Source organism: Pteropus medius, unplaced genomic scaffold (assembly GCF_902729225.1).
Source record: "Pteropus medius unplaced genomic scaffold, Ma_sr-lr_union100, whole genome shotgun sequence".
In the NCBI taxonomy this organism is placed as follows: Eukaryota; Metazoa; Chordata; class Mammalia; order Chiroptera; family Pteropodidae; genus Pteropus; species Pteropus medius.
Window position 1 is genome coordinate 10,174,353 of NW_024356249.1, and position 14,385 is coordinate 10,188,737.

Consider the following 14,385-nt stretch of genomic DNA (forward strand, 5'->3'; position numbering starts at 1 on the left):
GAACTGAGATCATCTGCCTGCTTGCTCTGCCCGCTTCTGCTGAGGCTGCTCTCTGGGGCCCAGAGTGGGGAGCTGGCTCCCTTCTCTCACTGAGCCGCAGGCAGGCGAGGCTGCGAAGATCAGAGACCATCTCATGTTTTCATTCCCTCCTCTAGTTAGGATTTATACAGACTGTCCTCATTGAATGTATCTTGGGTATTGCAAGGAATAAGCAGAGTGACCCACGAATAGCGCCCTGCATGTGGGCAGCTTGGAGCCAGCATTAGGGAGCACTTGCCATTGTCCTGCCTGTTATGGCTCACACTCAGAGACCATTTTGCCAGGGCCTGTTTGTCACAGCCATTCATCTCCAGATGAGGGAGACGGTGCCTCACGTTAGTTAAGGCAGCTTTCTCTCTGAGGCCCAGCTTTCTGATCTGTAAAATGAGGATAAGAATGATAGCACCTACTTCACAGAGTTGCTGCGAGGAAGGTCACATATACGGAGCATTCGTGCCCTAGTCAGCTCCTGGTGGCTGCTGCCCACACTGGGCATATTATATGCCCATATAATGCATCTTCGTATGTATGTATACATATGTAGATGTAAAACCGATACTCATTCGGAACTGCAGACAAACATGCACACACCTCTCTGGCTGGATCACACTCCTAACCCTACACTCCTACACTGCCACCCCATGGCCAAGAAATCTTTTCGGAGTCAGGCCAGAATCTCTATAAAACTTGGCTGGGGTCCAGGCCCTGGCTCAGATGTCAGGGTCCTGCATTATTGAGCTCAGGAGCTTTGTCTCCTCCTTGCTCCTGTGCTCAGCAACTAGTCCTCCTCTCTCCAGTCTCCAGTGGTGCGGGGAGAGCAAGGAGGGGACACCTGTTCCAGCTCCCCACTCCATGGCACAGGCAGGCGCACCTGGGGGCCGAGGGCTCCCTTGTAGCCCCAAACAGGCCTTGGCTCTGTACCAGCACCTCTTCCGGTGCCCTGCAGGCCTGGGCCAGCTCCAGGCTGCACTGCGACAGGTGAGGCAGGCAGGCCACTGTCTTCAAGGAGGCAGGCTCTCCGTGGGGCCTGAGTCCACCCTGCCTCCCCAGGTGCAAAATGGCCGGGCCTGTCCCTCAGGTCTGGAGTTGCTCACTGTGCTCCTGGAGATGGAACGGAGCCGGCGGGCCCAGGAGCAGGTAGGGGCTGGCTGGGGGTGTAGCAGAGGGCAGGGTGGGTACACGCTCACATCCTGGCACCCCATCTTTTTTCAGCTCCTGTGGGACTTGGAGCTGCTGACTGGGGCAGGGCTGGACCTCTTCTGGCCTCCCTGGGCCCAGTTCTGCTGTCCGAGGGACCAGATCTGGTGTGCATGGGGACAGCGCAATGAGCCCCGTGGTAGGACAAGTGGGGGCTCTGAGCAGCTGATGAAGGGGGTGAGCGGGGGCTTGGCTGAGGCAGGGGGTTCAGTGTGACATCAGAGTAATCATAGTGGTACAGGAAGTGGAAAGAGTGTGGGCTCTGGAGACAGGCGGATCTGTTTCAGATCTCGATTCTGATGCTCTGCATGGACTGGGAGCCTCTATTTCTTCAAGCTACAAACTGGGGAAGTTAACACAACTTTCTCAGAGGGCTGCTGGGAAGACCTGAGAACTCATCCACATAAAGCTTGAGCATTGTGCCTGGAGCACAGGACCTGCTCCTTCTCTGCAGGCTGTTACCATCCCACAGTTAACTATTATCTTGGTCAGATCCACTGTGGTGATACCTAGAAGTCTTTAGACATGGCTGCAGCGGGGGAGGAAAGCAGGCCTGGCAGAGTCCCCCGAGGGCAGAGGTGCTGATGTGCTAAGTGCCCCTGAGATGAGACGCTGAGCAGCCCTGGCCACAGGCTTCTCCCTCCAGGGCTGGTGACTGGCCTGACCTGTGCCTCCAGTCCCAGCCCAGCCACCAACTGCCGAGGCACCTTGGGCAGGTTGGCAGCCCTCTCTGGACTGAGGCATCCTCAGCTGTAGCAGGAGGGCGTGTCACATGATGACCGTTAAGGAAATGTCCAGCCAACACCGTCGGCCAGGACTGCAGGCTCATCTGAAGGCTTGGCTGGGCAGGAGAGACCCCTTTCCAAGCTTCCTCACCTAGAGGGGAAGGGGAAGGCATCACCCAAGGACACGGATGCCAGGACCAGGGGTCCCTGAGGGCCGTCTTAGAGGCTGCCTACCACACTGGGAGTTGGTGCCCTCGGGACTAGGCCAGACCCCTAACCCTTCCAGAGTTCCAGGCTGTGCCCATCACCCCAGGCTGGGGACTGCCTGAGCCAGAACCATCAGCTCCCAGATGGGTGAGTTTTTCCCCCAGGGAACTCTGTCTACTCTGTGTTGCCACACAAAGCAACCAAACGCTGGCCCCTTTCTGGTCTCCTTCCACAGCCCTGGCCAACACCTTCTCACACCCCAGGCTCCTCCGGGGCTCTTACTCATTTGCACCCATATGGCTGCCCCACAACCCCTGGAAAGGGCACCCCCCAGGATCCAGTGGTGGGTGCAGGGGCTGGAGCAGGCTGCCCTGGACTGAGTCTGAGTGTTGGGTGGGAAGGCTCAGCAGCCTGCTGGCAGTGAGGACTGCTCCCACTTCCAGAGCCCAGATGCAAGAGGTGCATCCGAGGCAGCCTTTGCACTCCTGCAGGGGGCAGGCGGCGGACCCATCGTCAGTCCCAGACCCAAGCGAAGCCAGGAGTGACGGAGGCCGAAGGTGGGAGAACGCTGGCATGCCTGCAGAGCCCACACCTGGTATGTCGACAGGAGCAATCTGCAGCCAGGACAGCAGGAGTCCCTGGGCCGGGGTGGCCAGACTAGATTGGGAAGTCCTCACCCCGAGTCTCAGGATTCCAGTTCAGTCCTCACTCATTCTTCATCTCATACGTTTTTATCGGGTGCTGGGGTGCCCAGGGGCTACAGGTAGGTTTTATTTTATATGCCTTTTCCCTGATTGGTAGCCGCTGTCTCAGGCACTGTGTCCAGGAAGATTCTGAAGCCAGGCTGAGAGGCTGGAAATGACCGTCCGTGGCTGACCAGAGGAGGAGGGAATGGAACAGCAGCTCTCGGCTGCCTATTGGCCACCCTTATGCCAGGCACTGGGGATACACAGAGCACAAGAGAGTCTTGGCCCGGTCACTGGGTCCTCATCCTTGAGGAGACCGCAGCCTAGTGAAAGAGTGTGACAATAAATAAATGATTAGAATCCAGTGGGATAGATGCTGTGAGCCTTGGAAGTGTAATTTAAATGAAACAGACTCTCGAAGGATTTGTTAAACCATAAACCTGGCAAGGGCATAAGCTTTTATTGGTTCCATCATGCATCTGAGAGAGGAGGAAAGTGCCAATGATTATTTTCTGATTGGAAGAGAAATTTTTACAAGTATATTCTCTTTGAAATACAGATAGATCAATTACAACATTATTACCAGAGACATAAGTGATCAGTAAGACAAAAGACGAGAATTACAGACGAAGGAGGCTAGGGGTTATGTTCACAGTTCACGGCAATAATTTCTAAAGGCTCGGGAATCTTATCAGACCCCTTTGTTCAGAAACTCCTCAAAAGACAGATTTATTTTCACGGAACATACTCATTTTGTTAGTTATGAATATTCACATATCCATATTGCATAAACATAGAATGTTCTTCTGAAAGTTCTTAATTTAAGACCTTATGAAATCAAGTTATTTCAACGAGTTTTATAGATGCTGAGTGACTCTCCCTCCTCCACAGCTGCAAGGGAGCAGCGACATTTCATCTCTTTTTTTAGATTTCTTTGGATAATTATGAAGACTTGCAGTTTTGAGGCCTGGCCCTGGCCTAAAATTTCACTTCTTGAATTTCATTTGATGGTGCTGTCAGAAACCAAGAAAGAGCTAAAGAGGATTTTTTTTTTTTTTTGGCTTTTGCTTAATAATAATAAAGTAAGGTGCACATAGGTTTCCTTATGGGCCCGGATGGGCACACCAGGACAAAGTGGGGGTGTTTTTATGAGGCCCTTCCTGCTCCAGGTGGAGGGAGAAGGTATGCCAGTTCCCGTGAGGTGGTCTGCCTTGGATGGAAGGATAAGGAAGATGAGGTTGGCTGTTGGCAGACAAACCTGGCAAGCAGGCACTTAGTAGGCTTTGTAAATAAAGGTAGATCATGAACTGAAGTTCAAACACCAGTTCTCAGGCAACTCACCGCTCCCCCACCCCCACCCCTCGCCCTGGCTATGTGCCAGGGACTCCTTAGGCTTCTTGGTTCCAGTTCAGGTAGAATGAATGTGAGGAGCTGAGACATGAGCAGAGGGCTCCCAACATCAATCTTTCTCCCTCAGGTTGCCTACCAGAGCTGAACCCCACCTCCAGCAGTAGCTTTGGGGAACCAGAAAGCTCAGAGTTCAAGGTGAAGTGGTCGAAGGGTCCTGGGCAAGGGCCCTCTCAGACTGTGGACAGCAGGGGTGGGGTCAGCCTCAGAGGAGGCTACTGGGGTGAGGTGGGGCCACCTCTTGTGGTCAAATGGAAGAAGGGACCATCGCTGATGCACCTTTTACACTACATAACATGGGTTTAACAAATTCAGGAATCAGGCAAGGCGCGTAATGGAAGCGAGATCCAGCTGGGCAGCCACTGGGGTCTCCAGACTCCCCTGGGGTAAGCGGCCCTGGCACAGGGATTCCCTCACAAGCCTGGGACAAAGTGCTCTTCCTTCCCAGGACCTGGACCAGAAGAAAGAGAGGGGCCAAGCAGAGCCCACCACCCAGAGGCCCCTTCCACCATCCTCTGGGAACCTTCAAGGGAGAAAGGTCGCTCAGGAAGCCTGGGGGTCCTCAGGCCTGCCTTCCCAGGGCCTGCCAGAACACCAAGATCCCCGCAAGGGGCTGGCCTGGAGCCTGGGCCAGGACAGAGCAGAACTTCAGAAACTGCCAAGGACTGCGATTCCTCAGAGTCAGAGGGAGAAGACGATCCAGGGGCAGAGTGGGGAGACTACTCAGGCTCTGAGAGAAGTCGTCTCTGGGGGTCCAGGATGGGAGACCCCTCAGGGTGAGAATAAAAATGCTCTTCAAAGCCACAGAGGAAATTGCCCTGAGTGCCAGAGAAAGGAGGCCCTCTTGGAACCGAGTGAGGAGACCTCTCAGGGCGGGGAAGTGAAGATCCTTCAGTTTTCCGGAGGCGGAAGCCAAGACTCACAAGCCAGGGAAGTGGCTCAGGGAGAGACGCCTACACAGCCCCAAGAAGAAGGAGACTCCCTGGGAATTCTGGGCGACTTCTGCAGGTCCCCAGGAGAACAGATGCCGCAGCCTAGGCAAAGGGAGAGGCCAGGCCCCGGGGAAAAGAGCACCAGGCTGATGCAGGACAAGACCGATGGCCAGAGACAAGAGTCGGCACTGGCGGTGGGAGAGCAGGGGGCCGGCCTGGAGGGAGCACCGGCTCTCATTCCGTCCGCGAGGCCTCCAGCCCCGCCGCTGCTCCCAGTCCCGGGAGCTGTGATGCTAGCGGCTCTGATCACCGGGGACTCTGAGCAGCAAGAGCGCCCTACAGCTCTCCCGGGGCACCCAGGGATGGTGCGCAATCAGCACCGGCTGCGGGACCCGGGGGGAGACCCGGGCCCCGCGGTCCAGCAGGTGCTCGAGGCGAGGGGGCCACGGGCAGGCGACTCTGCGAGGCTCCTGGACGCCCATGGGGAGAGAAAGGGAGCGGCTGAGGCCCCCAAGGCCTCGAAAGGTGCGTGGCTCAGGCCCCCCGGCAGGGAGGCTTCCGTGGGCGTGAGTGCAGCACAGCAGGAGACGACCTTGCAGCGGCTGCTGGAGCTGCACAGCGCGGCGAGGCGCCGGCGGCGGCAGGACTGCGAACAGCAGCGGCTGCGGGCGCGTCCCCCGCACAGGGCGGGCCAGCTGGCAGACGGGGCAACGAGAGCTGCTAGCCGACAGCTGACAGCTGTCTCCCTTAGGTCCTGGAACGTCTTAGCATCGTCAGGAACCGCCACTGCCGGGTGCACTCCCTGGGGCCCCCACCCAGCCCGGCTCAGCTCTCATCACAGGCCAGACCTCCGGGAGAGGTTAGTAGGGGCCTTGGGCCAAGCTGGGTGCGTCCTGGTTCCCTTTCAAGTGTGTGCACCGCGCACTTGTGCAGACACAGATCGAGAGCTGGGAGGGGGCTGAGCGGGGCGAGTATGTCCCGGTGCTGCCCCCTGCTGGCTACGTCGAGCTGTGGGGCTGCGAGGTGAGCGCGCTCAGTGCCCCGCACTGCCCAGGAGGACGCTGCGGGGCAGCGGCGCGCCCTGCGGGAGCAGCTGAAACAGATGCACCAGGAGAGGACAGGGTGGCTGCGGGCCCTCGGGGCCAGGTGAGGGGGCGAGGGGAGGCTTGTGGGGGTGGTGGCGGCCCCCTTTCTCTGGCATCTGGGATGACAGGCCACTCTCTCCCCAGGAATACCAAGAACTTCCAGCAGCTACTGTGGTCCCCTGGCACTGAGAAACCTGCGCCTGGAGAGTAGCCTTCAACCTTCCCAGCTCTCTTCTAACCATTGCTGAATTTTCAAAAGGATGATTAAAGAGATGGGGGTTAAGGAAGAAGCAAGAGGCCAATCTACAGATCAGAGGTAGTTTCAGAAAAGCCCAGAACGCAGCCCAGGGCCTGGGAGAGCCAAACACACAGACACATGCAAGAGCTTCTTCCCACTAGGTGGCGCGTGATTCTTCTTCCCTCCTCTAAGCCGCCTCCTGGCCCAAGGTCAGAGAGCCAGGTCCCTGGGGTCAAGCAGTGCGAAGGCCCCGTTCTTGCGGAAGAACGATTCAATGCGGCACATCTTGCAGGAGACCAGTTCTTGCTTCACTGGGGGACCTGGGAAAAGATGTCAGAGGCCAGTAATGGGTTCCTGAGAAAGGAACTCACAGAGCACGTCAGGCCCTGCCTGCCCAGCCCTAGGAATTTGCCTGTGTTGTATCCACTTTCTAAGTGTGAAGAAATAAAAAGTTCTTATAAAGAGTGAGGACTATGGGAAGACAGGGAGTGGGCTGGGTTCCCAGATCAGCAGTGATGGCAAAATGACAGCCAGCCTCAGGATCCTCCAGCCCTGCTCGTCACAGGGACAAAGCTAGACTTCTTTGAAACAGCTAGGTAGGGCTTTTTTTCTACCTCTTGCTCTCCATCTGGGCCATCTTTCATTGGAATTGCTCTTTTTACTGTCCCTTTAGAGCCCTGAAGAAAGTGGGGGACTTTTTAGGCAAACTTTCAATTGTGTGTATCTCCAACCATACACCTGTTCTGTGCAGGCTCCAGCTGCTGGAGAAGACGCATGGCCGAGTAGTTCACTTGAAATTCATGACCACAAAGAGCAATGGGACACTCGGCATCACCCAGCCATCCTGCACCACTCCCTGGCATGATCCTTCTCCCATACCTTAACTCTTCCTCTCAAACTACACCACTGTCTCTACTCCTCTCCCTTCCAGCCGACATTGACTCGGCTTCACAGAAAAAGCAGACTCAGTCCAGATGGACAGCTTTCCCATCAACACCATCTCCCTACCCCTCTGTGCCCCCTGGTTCTCCTCCCATCAGACCCCAGAATCTAGAGCTCCCTGGCTAAGGGACCCCAATCTCATGGCTTTAAAGAGTACCTGTTTTCTGATAACCCCCAATTTGCATCTTCAGCTCTGACCCAGAGGGCAACTGCCTCACTGACCACTCCAGTTCAGGGCCGGCGCTGACCTGTCTTCACACAGCCTCCAGCCCTGTTCCTCTCCCCGTCTGCTCTGTCACAGCTGCTTCGGCCAAACACCTGGGTGTCCCCAGTGCATCCTCTTTTCCCTTTCTCACATTCAACCCATCAGGAAGTTCCATTGATTGATTCTTCCTCCAAAACATATCCTGAACCTATTTCAGCTCTACTGCTAATCACCCTGGCCCAAGCCATCATCATCTCTTGCCAGAAAGTAGCTGCCTAACTCATCTATCAGTCTATGTTGTCTCACGAAAAAGCCATTACCTACAGAACAGTCAGGGTGATTTTTTTTAAGTGTCACTCATCTGCTTAAAACCCTCCACTGGCTTCCCCTCGTATTTAGAATAAATCTCCAACTCCTGCTCGTCATTTAACTCTCGGCCTTTAGGTCCCCAGAGGTCTTTCCTGGCAATCCTGTCTAAAGCAGCATATGCACCCTGCCCCTACCCCATCACTCTCTAGTCTCATCTGGAACTTGTCTCTCTCAGACATTTCCTTGCTCTTATGGACACCCCAGAAAGGAGCGTCTATGCCTCTTTCATGACTCCTGCCCAGAGCACTATCTGGCTCATGGCAGGTGCCCATTTGTGAGGTGAATTGTTTCTGGGAGGTTGGGGCTCACCCAGCTGCCAGCCATATGTGAAGTTGGTGGTGACAGGGAAGAGGTAGCGCATCTCTGGCATGTCCAGTTTTCGGGTGTTCAGGTAGTGGTAGCGCCCCTGGAGGTCGTGGGAGATGCCTTCGTACAGCAAGGCCCGCGTGGCAGGTGGTACTGGGTACATTTCTGACTGAATAGGAGCTCCCGGGGCAGGGCTAGGGGCCCTGGAAGGAACTGCTTTGGGTGCGGGTGGGGGTGAGAGTGGGGTTTTGGGGTACAGGGTGGGCAGTTTGAGGGGGAGGCGGGCTGCAGCCTTGGCCTTCTGCTTGGCCTTCACCATCGACCCATACTTGCGGTGCCATTCACAGCGCAACATCTTCTGCCTCAGAAACTCCTCCTTCCAGAAGTTCTGTTGCACTGTGTCCATGTTGAGTTGCCGCGACATGGTGGCAAGGGAAAGAGTGGTACCAGGGTGGCTGCGGCTGAGAGGTGAGCAGAGCAGGTCCTTCTGACAGCAGATGGCTGCCCAGGGACAGTCACCAGGCAACCAAGCCTCACCTCACACAGGGCCAGGGTTCTACTTGCCATGCCCTCAGCACACCTCACATGCCTTGCTTCCTGAGGCAGCCTGAGGCCAGAGCCCATTGGCTAAGAGCCTTGGTCTCCACAACCCTTGCAGGACCCAGGCCCAGTGTAGTATCACAGCTTCCAGGTTTCCTGTGTTTTCTGCTTCCATCTTTTGGGCTCAGGTTCCCTCCCAGCCCATATAGACTGAAGTTGGGGAGCCAGGGGTCTGGGTACAATCCTCCCATTCCTCCCTGCCAGAGCTGGTCATCTTTGATTCAGACCAGTCCTTGAGTTATGGCCTCCTGGCACAATCTTCCTTGTCCAAATCCTCTGTGCCTGGGTGTTTGGCAGAACCTTTTCCAGCTCGGCCCGTCTAATCCCCCGCACCAGCCTCATCCCACACCTGTCTTTTTTAGCACCAAGGCTTAGTTTGGAGAGAAGAATGTTACTTTAATTTAACATCAACAATGACATTGTAACAGCACGGGAAAGAGGTAGTGGAGAGAGAAGACACTCAGGCTTCCTGTTCCCTAACCAGCCTTGATTTTAATGGCAGAGCTCCAGCAACCTGGAAGCACCTCACCTAGCCTCTAGGAGTGGGAAAGGGCAGGGAATTGGAAATCAGAGGCTCAGAACTTAGAGAGGGGCTGATGGCAAGCCTGGGGAGAGGCAGCGGGGATGGGACGAGTCCTCTAGCGCAGGTCTTCGGCCGTGAACATGCCCTTGGCCCTGCGCAGGATGGAGTCCTTGGCAGCATCGTATGGGTGCTCCTTGGACGGGATCTCCAGAACGGCTGGAATGGAGCGCTGGTGGGCATCAAGCGCGTGCCGTACCATCTCTGCAATGTACTGGTTGATGAGGATGATACCGATGTCATCTCGGTTTAGAAACTGCCTGTGGGGAGAGATGAGAAGGGAGTCCCAGGCCCACTGGTAGGCTGGGCTACAGAAGGGAATGTGCTTGACCTAGAGAGCACAGAGGACGAGGGTAAAGGTTGCTACACGAAACTCTCCATTCTCTCCAGAACCAATTTCATTCAGAAGCTAAGGGCCATGGTGGTCAGTTTTCTACTTCCCCTTCTTGGAAGGCTCTCAAGTGGACTGGTAATGAAGATTAGGGTGCATGCCATTTTATTCCGTATGTTGCCTTTGTGTAAGAAAAGGAAAGGATAATATATGTCTGTCCCTTTGCATTTGCATTAAAAAAACTGGAAAGATAAGGAAGAAGGTAAGTGGTTATTCATAGGCGTGGAGGAGGGAGGTAATGAGGTAGAATAAGGTTGGTGGCAGTGAGACTTCTCAACTGTGTTCGCCTTTTAAGTATTAATTTGCAAACCACATGAACTCATTAACTTTTCAAAGGAAAATAAATTAACTTAAAAAAAAAAAACCATGGGCTGACTAAACACCTCAAGGTCTATGCTGATGAGGGCGGGGATGGATCATACGAAGTTTAGCATGAGCTAAGAACACAACACAGGAAGTGGAAAATCATAATGAAGGAATCACACTTTCCACACAGAGAGAACTTGGTACTGGGATCTTCCTTTCTTGTGATTCTCCCACCCATTCATTCATTTACTTATTCATTAAAAACTGTTTTGTATTATAAAGTTGTACATCTGAAATTTCTATAGTTATTGACCAATGTTACCCCGATAAAATAATTTTTTAAAAACTACTGAGCACTTACTGTGTCAGATAATAGGGAAGGTTAGACTTGATTTCCCTTGGCATGTGAGAAACATGGCAAGTTCTTGGGGTGAAATTTGTCCGCCCATGACAACTTTGGGTCACTTTACCAGACTGCTTGCAGATCAGCAGAGATCAGCTTAGAAGTCAGCCTACCAGCCTCCCAGGTCAGGGCCTATTATACCCCAGGCAGCAGGAACTAGTCTCAGCCTGCAGCTCAGGGCTGGGCTGTTTAGGGGAAAACAGGTGAATGCTTTTTGTTCCTGAGACTTGGCAAAAGGGGCCCTAGAGAAGGGGTGAGGGAAAGAATAGGGGGCTGATGTCCTCAAGTCTAATCACCAGGACAATGCCTGAATTAAGAGACAAGCCTGCAGAAGGGAGGACACAGTCCTGATCTTCTACCCACTGTGCTTAGGACAACGAGAAATTCCAAGACAGACTGGGGAGGGCGGTGCGCCTTGCAGTGCGCCTACAAGGTAGAGTGTGGCCCTAGCTTAAGAGGCAGAAAGGTTTGGGACTGGGTTCAACTCCCTGCTCTGTCTCTTCCGAATCGTGTGACTTTGGGACGTGCTTTAACCTCTCTGAGCTTTAGTTTTCTCATCCATAGTGAGAGTAATAACCCTTACCTTACAGGACGATTGTGCAGTGCGCCTCTAAGGGAGACGAAAATACAAGAAAGCCCGAGTTCAGGGCTCCCTAGGTGTGTTCACTGTGTGCGTTTCCTTTAGGGGTCAACTCGCTAGAGCCGAGTGCTTTGCAATGCGAGTAGCCTGCTCTATGGGTGAACTGGGAGAACTCCTGCAGAGGAACTGAGACTGGCCGCCTCTGAGGCCCGGGCGCTCTGGACACCCAGCTATGAAGTGGCAGGTTCCACCAAGGGGCGGCGCGCCAGTCATGAGCTCTGTTCCCCTTCTTTCCTGATACGCAGTCATGTGAGGAGGGAGCCCTGATCCCACCGAACCCCCAGAGGGAACTTGGGGCGTGGAGGCCTCTCCTCCGGAAGGGCGGGCGCACTGACTTCCCTGACTTTGGAGGCAGGAACCCAACGCTTCAGCCAGGGTCTGCAAGCCCCGCGCCGCCCCCGCCTTCTCCCAGCGCTCCCACCAGGCAGCAGAGGGGCCCGTTCAGGCCTCGCGGGCTACCGTACCGGAAAGTGTCTTCGATCTCATTGATGGTAGTATCCTTCTCCACCACCAGGAAATTAGGGTGGCGGTTCTTGTTAAGCTCCCCTATACCGCCCAGCAGGAAGCCGGTCACCGTGTCTTCGTCTCCGATCACCGCAATCAGCTTCCCCCTCCCTGCCATCCTCGCAGACCGGCAGGTTCGGCGGTGACCACCTCGTCACCGAAGCCCCGCCTCCGCAGAGCTCCGCCTTTTCGGCCGCGCCCCCACGCTTTAGGCATGCGCAGTTCCGCCACTCCGCCCCCGGAACATGCGCATTAACAGCAAAACCGCCTCAATCGGAATGCGCCTGCGCCATAAAGAGAGGCCTGAATCCCGGGACTACGATTTCCAGAAGTCTGCGCGGCATCGCGGATTCGCACAGGCACTTTAGATTGTTCCTTCAACAAACGTTTAGAGCCTACTATCGTTAGACCCCGAGATCCCAAAGGAGAAGATAGTGTCTGTTCTCGAGGGCAACGTCTGGGTCTGTGTCATGTATGTATGTATGTAACTATGGCACATAGTTAATCATTACAGAGTCGTTCAGTTGGTAAAAGGATGAGCAAATTAATGATGCTACTGTCTAGTGAGGTAGAGTCCAGTGAACAGGCAATTATAAAGCAGTGTGTTAATTGCTAAAATGTGAGAAGTACGTGGAAGCATACATCGGGGTAACTAACCCACGAGAGAGGGGGCGCTCAAGATTGCCAGCAGGATGAAGGGGTACCAATGAGGACCAGAGGGTGTTCCAGGAAAGAGGAGCAGCCCGTGCAAAGGCTTAGTGGCAAGAGAGCATAAGTGCCTTCAAGAAAGTTAAAGAATCTGGAAGGTATCCTGAGGACAGTTATCCTGAAGCCACTGAAGGATTTCAATGAGAGAATGATACCGCCAGATTTATGTTTTAGAGATAACATTGTGCAGAGGCAAGACTGAAGGAGCAACCATTGTAAGAGATGATAGTGGCCAGAACTCAGGCAGTGATCATGGGGAATGTGGAGAAGCAGATGGAGTCAAGAGATAGAGACAGAATGGGAACATTTGGATTGGATATGTTTGGAGAGTGAGGTAGAGAGAGCCAGGGAACCCGCAGGCTTCTGGCCTGGGCAGCGAGGTGGCTAGGAATAACATTCTGAGGGAGTGAACTCTATGAGGTGAACATGTTGAAGAGGAAAGGTCCACTCTTTCCTCCTCCCTTTTAACAAACGCATTCTGATGTCTGGCATGTGATTTGGGAGTTCAGAGTACTTGAGACATCCAGATGGTCTGCTCTACTGGTTATTTGCATGATAGGTTTGGGATTTGGGCACATCTGGTTTGAATCTCGGCCCTGCTATATAGAAGTATGATTTTGGACTCGTCACCACCATTCTCAGGGCCTTGGTTTTGTCACAGAACAGTATGCCCGCCTCATAGGCTGTTAGAATTAAGTGAGTTTGAGCCCAAGTGCTCAGCAACCGGGGCCATACTGTGGCCAGGGAAGAGCAGCAGGGCTGGATATCCATACATGCATGAACACACAGGTGGGTGGCAGCAACTCATGCAGGAAAACCTCACACCTGGGGGTGAGGAAGAGGGAGGGCAGAGAGGAGGGCTGTGTGGAAGTATCTGGCTGAGTGCCTGGCATGGAACTGGCTTTTAATGGCTGTGAGTCTTTGGGTACTTAAAGGAAAAAACAGATCCCGCCTCAGTAGATCTGTCAGATAAAGGAGCTGAGACTGCCACATTCATCATATACCTCATTCAGCCAGCATTTATCAGATGTGGCCACAAAGAGGTGAGGATGCAAGATTGTCTTCAAGGAGCTCCCTCAGGACTGAGGGGAGAGTGAAAAATATCAGAGGGAGCGGGGCAGACATACAGAAAGAAAATACAGAAAAAAGTCTTGAGAGGGCAGGATTCAGAGTGAGAGAGGGAGGGAAAGGGAAAGAAGAAAAAGAGCAAGGAGGCTGATAGGCTACTGAGTGAAGATGTGAGGACGGGGAATGAAGCTGACCCGCCATGTGCTGCAGTGTCCCAGGTCAATTGAGTGAAATGCTTCTGTGCCCTACTCTGGCTACTCAGTTGCTCATTCATTTATTTATTCATCACACCTCCCAGGGCCAGAGAGCTCTGGGGGAGCTCTGGGGGAGGTTGCCTGTGGATACATAGTCACAGATTAGGGTAGTAAATGCAGCTAGAGATGTGCCCCAGGGGGAATGAGAGCTGGGGGCTGATCTGGGAGGGGTCTAGGAAAGTTACCTGTTGGACAGGAAGAGGAGAAGGGTGGAGAGGCAAGAGTGTTCCCCAGCAGAAGCCCAAACTGCAGCATGGGTGCCTGGTAACTACAGGCTGTGAAGAGGGATTGGCACTGGAGGATGCAGTGGGGAATGAGCATACTGCCCAACTTGGGGGTTTCTGGAATGAACAGGTGGGGAGGCCGGACCTGGACCTAGAAGCCTTGAATGTCTTGTTAGGAAAAGCAGACTTTAGCCTGGAGCAGGAGGGAGCCACAGAAGGGCCCTGGATCAAAGGGCATAATCCCTTTAATGTGACCCGCTCTGGCTGCAGCTAGGAGGGTAAGTTGGAGGGAGCTGGCCCAGGCCAGGGAGGTTGATGGGTCAGGGAGGCTAGTGGATAGGCTGATGGGCTGGGAAGACTAAGGCTGGT

The 14,385-nt window shown here is 54.1% G+C and overlaps 3 protein-coding genes across 5 annotated transcripts; 1 reads left to right on the plus strand and 2 right to left on the minus strand.

Annotated features, from left to right (window-relative positions):
* Positions 1-281: 281 nt before the first annotated feature.
* LOC120601218 (glutenin, high molecular weight subunit DX5-like) lies at positions 282-6,565 on the plus strand. 3 transcript variants are annotated; one of them, XM_039860979.1, is made up of 7 exons: positions 282-1,017; positions 1,090-1,413; positions 2,248-2,315; positions 2,612-2,763; positions 4,332-4,399; positions 4,710-6,052; positions 6,423-6,565. In XM_039860979.1, exons 1-7 carry the CDS (start codon positions 754-756, stop codon positions 6,487-6,489), a joined length of 2,286 nt encoding a protein of 761 aa, XP_039716913.1. In that variant the 5' UTR covers positions 282-753; the 3' UTR covers positions 6,490-6,565. The 3 variants fall into 3 exon arrangements, with proteins under 3 accessions (XP_039716913.1, XP_039716914.1, XP_039716915.1); XM_039860980.1 differs by lacking the exon at positions 6,423-6,565 and having other exon boundaries at positions 2,660-2,763; positions 4,710-6,169; XM_039860981.1 differs by lacking the exons at positions 2,248-2,315; positions 6,423-6,565 and having other exon boundaries at positions 1,090-1,176; positions 2,619-2,763; positions 4,710-6,169.
* Positions 6,566-6,704: 139 nt separating this feature from the next.
* SPMIP1 (sperm microtubule inner protein 1) lies at positions 6,705-8,762 on the minus strand. Its single transcript, XM_039860982.1, has 2 exons — positions 8,342-8,762; positions 6,705-6,836 (listed from the first exon to the last, which is right to left on the minus strand). The coding sequence occupies exons 1-2, from the start codon at positions 8,760-8,762 to the stop codon at positions 6,727-6,729; spliced, it is 531 nt and encodes a 176-aa protein (XP_039716916.1). The 3' UTR covers positions 6,705-6,726.
* Positions 8,763-9,313: 551 nt separating this feature from the next.
* Positions 9,314-11,943, minus strand: ATP6V1F (ATPase H+ transporting V1 subunit F). Its single transcript, XM_039860983.1, has 2 exons — positions 11,723-11,943; positions 9,314-9,778 (listed from the first exon to the last, which is right to left on the minus strand). The coding sequence occupies exons 1-2, from the start codon at positions 11,878-11,880 to the stop codon at positions 9,577-9,579; spliced, it is 360 nt and encodes a 119-aa protein (XP_039716917.1). The 5' UTR covers positions 11,881-11,943; the 3' UTR covers positions 9,314-9,576.
* Between the last annotated feature and the right edge of the window lie 2,442 nt (positions 11,944-14,385).